This window comes from Plectropomus leopardus, chromosome 20 (assembly GCF_026936395.1).
Source record: "Plectropomus leopardus strain MGB_pleo_1.0 chromosome 20, ASM2693639v1, whole genome shotgun sequence".
Lineage (NCBI taxonomy): Eukaryota > Metazoa > Chordata > Actinopteri > Perciformes > Serranidae > Plectropomus > Plectropomus leopardus.
The window spans coordinates 29,562,109-29,573,701 of record NC_142195.1 but is presented as its reverse complement, the minus strand read 5'-3'; the positions used below and the strand labels follow the sequence as shown (position 1 = coordinate 29,573,701).

Below are 11,593 nucleotides of genomic sequence, written 5' to 3'. Positions count from 1 at the left end.
TTTCAGTCCCCTGCCCATGTTGCTCAATCTGTGATGGGAAGCCTGATTCTGTCTCCGCCTGTCTCTCTGCTCTCTGTCCCACAAGTGTCAAGTTTAAAGTAAAAGTTCTCATAAAATGGTTCTTTTACCATTTTAAACACCTACTTAAACAATCCACTGAACTATGAGCATTTTTAACCAAATGTAATCTTATTTCAAACATATGAAGAAAAAAAACTTAAACTTAAAACTCTCTAATGCTAATGCAGACACAAACAGGACCACAGCCAAAATTCTGAGTCCAAGCTGTGCCAAATGGACCCTAGCCCCTATTTTATTATATATGTATATATATATATATATATATATATATATATATATATATATATATATATATATATATGTGTGTGTGTGTGTGTGTGTGTGTGTGTGTGTGTGTACATTTGTACACTTTTTTTTCGTGGTAGTCCTTATAATTGTCCTCTGGTGTGACATCATTTGTAATGATAATATTTATTTCAGTGATTGAGATCTGCGCTGCTGCTGTCCGAGATCCGCGCTGCTGTGTCAGAGATCCGCGCTGCCGCTGTCCGAGATCCGCGCTGCTGTGTCAGAGATCCGCGCTGCTGTGTCAGAGATCCGAGCTGTTGGAAATCTGCGCTGCCAGCTGCTGTGCCGCCGACAAAATTAATTAATTACAAAGGCAGTGAACAAAAAAATGAAAGCGACAGAAAGGACACAGACACCAGTCTCCTGGGTCAAAGTCCTGTGTATGTTGGACTCACCACGTCCCCTCTCAGCCACCTAAAGCAGACTTTCTTTCTCTTTAAACTACATCTGTTTCTCTAAACGTCTGAAATTGACGGGATGGGTTTTGGCGGTGGCGCGGTGGTGTAGTGGTTAGCACTCATGCTTCACAGATAGAGCGTCCCAGGTTCCAAACCCGGGTTTGCAGGGTCGAGCAGAATGGCACGTGTCCCAGAGGAAGCCCGTCCTATGTTTACACCAGAGAGTCTTCAGTGTAATTGGGAACAGTGCCTGGGTGTCACCGTTCACACGAACCGCACTCTGTTTCACAACGTCTTCACCCCGAGAGTCTGTCCTCACATTCCCGCTCATCATCCTTCTCTGCTTATCGCTCTCTGCGTCTCCGTCAGCTGATTTGTCTCGCCGTTCACACCTTTATTTCTCTTCACGTGTTGTTTTCGGGGCTCTGAGGCTCGTTACTGTGACAGAGTGTTAAAGACACAGAGCCAAATGTCAAACTGTTTAGTCTCACAGCCTCTCAGGGTTACTGAGGACACAACTTTTCATTTTACAAAGGCAATAAAACATCCACATTAGCTGTAACCATCAGTGTTTTAACCCTTTAACACCAGGATCGTCGCCAGTTTCTCGTGCTGCATTCAGACACCTTTCAGAGGCATTTAAACATCTGAAACCTGAAAGATAGGTTTGATTTCTTTCAAAAACATGGGAAAAACATTATCAGAACGTGGCAAGAAATGTCCCACAAAACGTTAAAAATGAGTACAAGGTTATTTTAAAAAATCCTAAAAATATCATTAAAAACTAGGGGAAAAAACTAGAAAACTATATTTATAATTCTTACAGCACTCTGTTAAGGTCATTTTCTGTTTCCATTTTCTTTATGGTTGTTTGTTTTTGTTGCCATTTTTAACTTACTTTTAGGTAATTGTCTTGTAATTTCGTGTTGATTGTTATTACTTATTTCAAGTAATTTTGCTTTTTTTAATTCATTTCTTGTTGATGGTTTTTGCTTATTTTCATGTGATTTTTTGTAACTTTTTACTGATTATTGGTAATGTTTTTAGCTTGTTTTACAGTACTTTTTTTTTTAAACTTTTTATTCATTTCTTATCAGTTTTTTTTCCCTTTAAATTTCAGGTATTTTTATGGTAACATTTTACTAATTTCTTGATTTTTTGTTTGTTTATCTTTTTATATTTTACTAATTTCTTTTTGGTTTTTTTCCCAGGTAATTTTTCTGTAACTTTTTTATTAATTCATTTTTAGTCTTGTTTTTTGTTGATGTTGTTGTTGTTGTTGTTTTGTTTTTTTTACAAATATTTTTTTCAAAGTTTTTGCTTATTTGTTGTTACTTGTTGCCTACTTCCAATGTTTTTGAAAGAAATCAAGCCCCTTAGATTTCAAAGGGTTAATGGACTCCTCATCAGTGGTGGAAAAAAATCCTTACTGAAGTAAAAGTACTAATATAACACCGTTAATGTAATTAAATGCATCATATTCTGTAAAATAATCATCTGTTAGTGTGACTGTGATCCACGTGTCTCTAAAAACTCGAACAGCTCTGTTTTTATGCATTTTCCAGCTGATCCAAGCAGGTTTTTAAAGAGTTTATTTAGCTTCAGAAGGAGGAGGATTTACAGTAAATGTACTTAGTTACATTCCTCCACTTGCTTGCCAAAACAACAAGCTTTAAATTTCTTAAAAACACACAGTTTAAATGTGGCTGATTCACTGCTTCTCCACACCAAAACACTGCAAAGCCGAGATAATGACCACACTGTGAAAAATAAAAACTATCTACAAACAAGCTGAACATTGTGTCATCGAGAAACTAAATCTTCTGAGACACAATGTGAGCTTTAAGCTGCAGTAATGACAATTTTCATACGTTAACATCTGATCAAATTACCATTTTAAATATAAGTCTGCAGCTCCTCTCGGCTTCAAAGAGCTTTATAGAGACTTTCGGCTTTTTGTTTTAGTTTTATGGCCCACAACTTAACTTTTCTTCTTCAGAAAGCATTCTCATAGCGTTGTTTCCAGTAAAGAATTAGTAAGAAGCCACTGGATCGACCTACTGGAGCAGACAGACACATTTAGAGACGACACGATTTAGCAGCTAAACAGACAGATATCTGGACGTGGAGGAGACCAAAAACAGAGCAAACAGAGATTGTCGCAGAAGGTGATAATGAGTCAGTGTTGTGTCTACATTTGCCAGTGTCCAAAAAATAAAACATAAACATAAAAAATCAGTTGCCACAGCTTCAAACTGAGCAGTTAAGATGCAAGATTCAAAGTTTTATTGTCATTCCAAAATATGCGACACCAGAGAGGGAATAAAACGAAATAATGAGGTCCCAAAAAAACAGCAGTAAAATAGGACACTAGAATCTAAAACTAGTAGAAGCAACAAATAAATGCAATGAAATGAAACAATAAAACAGCATCCTTGTAGATTGCAAGGATAAAAACAATATAAATGTAACAGTACAAATGAGTATTGATAAATATAAGTATAAATATTTCAGTATTTTTGCACGTTCAACCTGGATTAAAGCAATAAATCAGCAATAACATTTAAAGAAATTAATGATAAAAGTTCTTTCAACTTCAGTGTTTGTGATAAAATCATCTCCACTTGAGTTTACTCATTTGTTTGCTTGTTCTGGTGACACATTTCTTAAAAAACTGAGTTTTTTCCTCCACCAACATTATTCCTCATCATAAATATCAATTAGTCATTAATTTTCAGAATTTAACCCTTTAAATTCCATTTTTTGTAATGATGCCACTATGTTTTAAGATGAAAAGAAAAAGAAAACAGCAAAAAAAAAGAATTATTTTCAATATACTACATGCAGCGTAGTTTCTTTTCTGGATTAAACAGAAATACAAAATCTTGCCAAAATTTCTGCCATATACATGAACATGAATGAAAAGCATGTAAAATGCACCAAACAGTCCCTGAGGGTTAAAAATCGAATGCAAAAGCTGCTTGAAGAGTAAAAGTAAGATTTGTTCATGCAGGATTTTGTGTATTTGCAGGATTTTGGGCTGTAAAAAGCCAAACGAGCCTCCTGCGTTTTCCTCCGCTCACTCTGCTAAATCTGCACCATTAACCGCTCCATTGTTGCGGTCAGCGAGCTTCACAGCAGAAGGTTAAAGTCATAAAGAGTTGAAAAGGTCAGCGTTCACACTGGCGGCTGAACGAGGGGCTCTTCTCACAGAGTAAATCTTGTTGTGGAGTTAATGAGTTTTAGGATAAACTGTTTTCATGTGATGGAGGAGAGCTGAGAGAGCGCTGACTGGACGAGTTCACTCACCTTATTTACACCACGGGGCCAAAAGTATGTGGACAAGAAAATGATATGGACAGAAAAAGATTCCACCTTTATTCATTCAGGACGTTTGTGCATCTCAAACAAAAGTTTGGCCCTGAATAAAATGTTACGTTTGAGTGAGCTGTGTGACTGAAAAAAGTGGAGAGTGAGGCCCATTTTCTTTTGTGCTGCACAAATGTCGATGATTTATGAGTTAATTTTCCATGAAATGGTTCGACATAACCACTGAAATGTTCTGGTCGTCAGACGAGCAAAAACTTTTAACAGCCTTTCAAAATTTACGTTGTCTCAAAAGCGTAGAAAAGAAAGCAAGAGAGATCATTTAACCCTTCGAAACCCCAACAAATCTGATCTGATTTCTTCAAAAAAAACATGGGGAGATGAGCAACTGACCAAGAAATGGCTCAAAAATAGGCAAGAAATTAGTGAAAGAAAATTACCTGAAATAAGAAGAAAAAAAGAAAGTAAAAAACAAATGGAGGTAAGAAAATGATCTAAGAAAGTGCAAATTTTTTTTAAAAAATACAGCAAATATTTGAATATATTATATTAACTGTAAATAATAAAAGAAAAAGAAAAGTTAAAACAAAAACAAGAGTATGACCCATAAAATGAGCTGAAATTTGAAAAAAGTATATTATTTCCTGTAACATATCTAAAAATAAAATTATAATAATTATACTTTGAGGGTTTTTTTGGACATTTTTTCTGTTTTTTTTGTGTGTTTTGTTTTGTTTTAATTTCCCCCTTTTTTAAAATACAAATTTTCTGGGCATTTTCTTTCCAGCTTTTCCAAATTTCTTACGGTTTGCGGGATATTTCTGGTCAACTTGCTCCTTGCTTTTTTATCTGCGTTTTCAAAAGAATTCAAACCAATTCGCTCTGATTTTAAAGGTTTAAATACATTTTAGGCAGCTGATGTGACAAAGGCTTAATTAGTACTTGTTCTGACTTTTCTTGAACTAAAGAGTACACGTTATATCAGTTATCAATACTGTTGTTTCCAACGATATATGAAGGTTTAACCGTAAAATGTGCTTCAGCTTTTTTAATTTCGGGACTTTCTTTGTGGCTGAAAATGTTCTGAAAAGTGCACGCTGCTCTCTGGTCCTGCTTATGTGAATTTAGTGTGAATTTAGGGCGTCTCTAAAGTGCATTAATCTGCTGCTCTAACAGCCCTCTCTCCTCTGGTTTCAGGCTTTCCATCAGACGTTGGACTCTGGTTGCAGAGATTTGCTCCTAGTTGAGTGGATTTAGTGGCGAGGACGAGATAAGACCCAAAAACGTTCACATCAGGTTTGACAAAGACTCACAGATTTGTGTTTTTCATCAACTACAAGCTGTCCTGGATGTATCCTCGTGTTTTTTGTGTCTTTGTCGTGCATCGTCTCTTACAAGAAGTAGAATCTGCACGAAACCAGGAGCCGAACTTGAGGTGTGCGCCCCCCCTCTGTGTGCAGGGAGGGTGGACAGGGGGTCTTTGTGCTGGTTCAGGGTGGGGTTCAGGGGAATTTTGGTTTAATGACATGAACACACACATGTCAAACAGTGAGACTTTAACATGCTGCAGCCCCTCCCCCGACAGCTTCAATGACACGCAGTGTTTCCATTCACAATTCATGGAGCACAAGAAGCATTTTTCATTGTTTAAATCTCGTATATTGAACTTTAAATTTCTCTCAGCTGTTTTAAAAGTTCTTCATATGGACAGATAACTTCAATTGATTGTTGATGATTTGATGAAAACCTGGATTTTCTTATGATTTAAAATTAAAGTGTATTTGTTGTCATAGCAACAGGCCCTTAAAGCTGCAAAAGTGCAGATTGATTCGTAAACCCCGAAAAATGAACTCCTTGCTGTGAGTTATGATGAAAAATACGATGGCAGCGACGGTCATTTTATTTATCATTTATCATTTTTTTACAAAATACAAAATTTTTGCAAAACATGAAATTCCACAAATAATAACATTTCACAAAAAAACATGTCGAAAAAAAATAATTTTCACAAAATTGCACAAAATTCAGATGCAACACAAATCACAACATTTCACAAAACAAAATAATTTCAGAACACAAAAGATTTCAGAAAACAACAATTCACAAAACACGACAACTTTTCCGATAACTTAACATTTCACAAAGCTAACATTTCGCAGAACATGATGCTTCAGAAAAGAAAAAAAAACTTCACAAACACAGTTTCAGCCTTAAAACTCTCCGTCCAGCTTTAAATGGGATGCACTGTTTCAGACGTTAAAGAGGCTTTGAGGAGCAGAACAATCTGAGCCTGTGAGTCGAACCTTCGACAATCAGATCAGAGCAGCTGCTTTATCAGCGTCTGCAGGTCCGACCTCCTGCAGGCCGCTGATCTGATCTCAATAAAGCTCCTCTGAGCGCAGCTCCTGAATCAAAGTCTGTCCGAGTCCAAACAGAAGCTGCTTTCTGAGTGCAGGTCGGCTCCCTCCTCCGCCTCCGTCGGACCCGCCGCCGTCTTCAAAAGCTGCCTGTGTGCAGCCGGCTGACTGCGGATAAACACGCTGCGCGCTCATTACGCCCTCCTCATGTTCAAGTTCTGAAACACGACCTCAGTCTGAGAGCCGGAGGTCAAAGCCGGGACAGTTTGAGTCTGCTGCGTGTCTCGCTGACCTCACACCCACTTTTAATGTCCCCCAGTTCAACCAGCAGCTCCAGTTTAACCAGCAGCTCCAGATTAACCAGCAGCTCCAGACTAACCAGCAGCTCCAGTTTAACCAGCAGCTCCAGATTAACCAGCAGCTCCAGTTTAACCAGCAGTTTAGTAGTTTTTTTAGTAAAAACTGCAAAAAAAAGGACAAAAAATACGTCTCAAAACAACCAAAAAAAGAAGAAAAAAAAACCAATGAAAAACGAAAAAAATGTTTGTTTGTTTATTTATTTATTTATTTTCTTGTTTTTCTCTTTTTTTCTTTTTTTTTCTTTCCCCTTTCTTTTTTTGTATTTTTACCTTTTTTCTACATGAATTGTTGTATTTTTTCTTTTTTCTTACGCTTTGTGTTTTTTGTGTTTTTTGTATTTTTTTTTCCTTTTCTGCATGAATTGTTGGTGGGATTTTTACTTATGTTTTGTTTGTTTTTTCCCCCTTTTTTAATGAATTGTTGTTTTTTTCCTTTTCCTTTTTTATAATTTATTTAATTATTCCCTTTTCTACATAAATTGTTGTATTTCTTTCTTTTTCACCCTTTTTCTGCATGCATTGTTGTGTTTTTTCATTTCTTTTCCCCTTTTCCTTACATCACAATAAAAGCATCTCGGGGCCTCAACAGCTGATGCAGAAGGTTTCCGAAAACATCGTGAGTAGATGTAGAGGGTCTCTGGTCCCGGTGTTGGTTTCCGTGTGCTTTTGTTGCCAAAACATAATTACGTGCAGCGTCGTCCCACCGTGTGCTTTTGTTTACATCACGTTAACAGCGGGAGTCCACTGACGAAGCGGCAACACATGACGAGTTCGGAGTGAGCGTGGGTAATTTTTACTGTCCAGCTCCAAAAAAACCAAACTATCCGTCTAAAGAGAATGAAGCGCAGCAAAATATGTATGAGGGCGAGGTGAAGTATTTACTGAAGATCCGTGTTTCCTCGTGTTTTCTTCCAGGAAACCGCTGATAGATTTCTGAAAACATTTCCCAGAGCCGTTTGCCACATTAACCCTTTGAAGTCTCTCCTCCCTCGTTGACCCCTGACCTCCTTCTCGCCACTATCACGTATTTCCCGCAGGGCGTCCTCAGCTGCAGCGACCGTCGGTGAAGAAGGTGCCGCCGGGTCTCTGCTTATCTCGCAGAGCGTCTCCTGTGTCACATGTGCGAGCTGACGATAGAGGCCGACACTGACGTCGTGTCTCGTCTCAGAGACGCGTCCACGCCGTCACTCCGGCGCGTTCGCTTCCTGACGCTGTGGTCAGTAAAGACACGAGATCAACGGATTTTAAAATCTGCACAGAAACACTGATGACCGACAACTGCAACATCCTCATTTCAAATCTCGATGCTCTTTATCATCGAATACCAAAAAACAACAAAAAACCCTAAATTAACCCTTTGAAACCTGGAAAATTTGGTAGGGAATGCTCGCAAAAGAAATTAGTAGATTTAGAAAATTATTTTTATCTATTTTTAAAGAGACGGTATTTAAAATGATTTAATGCTGCAATTTTTTTTTAAGCATCTTTTTCGGGTTATTTTTCTGGAGCAGGTAACCCAAAAATTAGCATGAAATTAGTAAAACTACAAAAAAAGAAAAAAAAAAACATCCCCAAAAAATCCAACAATGAAAAAAGAAAAGAAATCAAAAACAAGGAACTCACCAAAAAAGTGCATAAAAAATATTTCTGTAAAATTAATTTTAAAATATAATTATAAAAATTAGATAAATAATTTTCGAACAAAAAAAATAATGAGAAAAGAAAAAAGCAAACAAAAAAAAACAAAACAACCAAAAAAAGAAATAAAAAACAAGTAACTGACTGAAAAAAGTGAAAAAAGGGCGTGACCAAAACCAAAAAAAGTGTGTAACAAAATTCAATAATTCTGTAAAATTATTTTGGAAAAAGATATGATACTTAGATAAATAATTTTCTGGGCCAAAAAAAAACTGAGAAAGAAAAAAAAATCAAAACAAGGATGTGACCAAAAAAAGTGTGTAAAAAATGAATTCTGTAAAATTATTTTAGAAATGTAATTATGATTAAATTAATTAATTTTCTGGATATTTTCTATCACTTAAATAACATTTTTTTAATTAAATATTATTTTATCAATATTTATAATAATAATAATATTATTTCTTGCAGCATGCTGCACATTTCATGCCAAGTTGCTCTTTTCCTTTTTTCCGCTGTCATGGAGAGAAATCGGTTGGAAACAGTTGGCTCAGAGTTCAAAGGTTTAAATACTTGTGAACGCAGCACAACAAACATGATGTCGATCAGAAAAAAAGCATCCCACCCAATATAACTAAGTCCCAAATGACTTCCAAAAAAATGACAAAGCTGTCTGTGCAGAGTTCGGGCGCGCCCGGCCGAGCAGGATGAGCTCCCTGAAGAGCTCTAAAAAAATAAAACTGGGTGTGACGGATTTTGCACAAATATGCTGTTTGTTTTATTTTACCTCGTGATTTTGTTTGCTGAGATTTTGAGATGTAAGTTTGGGATGTTTTGAGACTTTCAGATGTAGAAACAGGATCATCCACAGTCCTCAGTGTCTCTCTTTGTCTCCTGCAGGACGCTGAAGTCTGGCGTATGAAGAGTCTGCAGACGCGTCAGCAGCTCTGTGAAGCTGCACTTCGTCACGCAGATTTTCGACGGACCGCCACGACCTGCAAGGTGAGAGTCATGTGAGCGACGGGGACAGCTGAAAAAACCTCGCTGGATTGCAGCGAAATGCACGTGATCCTCCTCAGGCTGTGCAAAAAAGACCGGAGAGAAAAAATCTGAAACAGAAACAAGAAATAAACTGCATATAAAAATGTAAAAACTATATGTGTCCAAATTTAAGGCAAACTGAACACCACTCAACGGGATTTACTTGGAAGCCAATTTTGTAAAAAATAATATATTTCTAGGAATTTAGGACATTTCAAGGATTTTAGGACATTTGTAAGATTTTAGGACATTAAAGAGTTTAGGGACATTTCAAGGATTTTTTGACATTTCTCAGAATTTTAGGACATTTCTAGTATTTCAGGACATCTTTAAGGTTTTAGGACATTTCAAGGATTTTAGATCATTTGTAGGATTTCAGGATGTTTCTTGGATTTCAGGACATCAAAATGTTTAGGGACATTTCTCAGATTTTATGACATTTCCAGGATTTTTAGGACATTTCTTGGATTTTAGGACATTCCTCAGATTTTAGGATGTTTCTTGGATTTTACAATGTTAATAGGATTTGGGGACGTTTCAAAGACTTTACGGCGTTTCTAGGATTTTATGACATTTCCAGGATTTAGGGACATTTCAAGGATTTTATGACATTTCTCAGGATTGTAGGACATTTCTGGTATTTCAGGACATTTTTAAGGTTTTAGGACATTTCAAGGATTTTAGATCATTTGTAGGATTTTAAGACGTTTCTTGGAATTTGGGACATTAAAAAGTTTAGGGACATTTCTCAGATTTTAGGATGTTTCTTGAAATTTTACAGTGTTAATAGGATTTTGGGACGTTTCAAAGACTTTACGACATTTGTAGGATTTTAAGACATTTCTAGGATTTAAGGACATTTCTTGAATTTTGGGACATTTGTAGGACTTAAGGATGTAACGTTACCAAGATTTTAGGACATTTGTGGGGTTATTTACGTTTTGTAGAGCTTAAAGACAAGGATTTTAGGACATCAGTGTCTCAGCTGTGTCCTCTGTCGGGGTGTGGGGGATCCTCCTCTGGCTCTTTTTTTGATCAACAAGCTCTATTTTGATGCTGTTTTATGTCTCTGACACCTTATGGAGACTAAAAGGACAAAAACAATCCCAGAAATTAAAATAATCAAAACAAAAAAAGTTGAATCGACCAAACAGAAGCTCAGGTCTCAGGAGATTAAAGTAAATTAAAATTTAAAAATGAAAACTCCCGTCGTAAAATCACAGACACATCTGCCTCCTGCAGAGGTCTGAGTGAGAAACACTGAAGGATGCTCCACTCAGCGACTGAATCATCCATCAGGCGTCTGAAATGTGCGTCTGGTGTCTTTATGTCTGCAGACTGTCTGAGCGTCGCCCTGCCGGGCAACAAGAGCCGGGTCAGGAGGTCCACCGGGTCAGGAGGTCCGCCGGCGCCTTTCAGCCCTCAATTCTTCGGTTTTGTCATAGTAACGGCAGTAATAAATGTCAGCCAGCAGATGTCAGTGAGTCCTCAGAGTTTACTCAGCTTTTACGCTGACGCTCATAAATGTGATATTAGAGACGCAGTTTTATGGTGTTCGGGCTTTTAAATTTTAAACGTGAGTCACCTGATGGCTATAAACAATCCTGCAGAGCTGTGAGAAAATACCTGTCTGTAACTGCAGCAATCAATGAATTAATGATCAGATATTGATCATGCAGCTGACTGAGTGTTGGATCACAGTCCAGCTGTTTGGGTTAACTCTAACAGACATTTTAGGGGAGATTTTTGTCACGTTTCTAATTACCCAGAAGTCAGCCTGACAAGCTATAAATAAATGACTGCATAAATAAATAAATAAATGTTTTTATTTATTCCTGTCATTTTATATTATTTTATACTTGAACTGCGCACTACATTGTACTTTTTATGGCATTGCAAGGTTATGATTTAAGTTAACTTTTACTAAACTGAAACTTAAAACTTGGTGTGAAATAGCAGTTTAGTTAGCTAAAAAATACGACAGCGAAATGAAATAATGTGTTGACTACTTCCAAAACTAACATAATCTAACATTAATTTTTTTTTAAAATTTGAGGAAGTTTCTTTATGCTGGTTGCGTGTCACCAAAGATAGAATGACACTG

At 36.9% G+C, this 11,593-nt stretch overlaps 1 protein-coding gene across 1 annotated transcript in view; it reads left to right on the top strand.

The window, feature by feature from the left end:
- Nucleotides 1–5,665, top strand: part of LOC148186242 (uncharacterized) — a 32,370-nt gene extending 26,705 nt beyond the window's left edge. Inside the window, exon 8 of the mRNA XM_088071463.1 lies at nt 5,292–5,665. Coding sequence (XP_087927589.1) covers nt 5,292–5,341 — 50 coding nt within the window. The 3' untranslated portion in view covers nt 5,342–5,665. The remainder of the gene's footprint in view (nt 1–5,291) is intronic.
- Nucleotides 5,666–11,593: the final 5,928 nt, after the last annotated feature.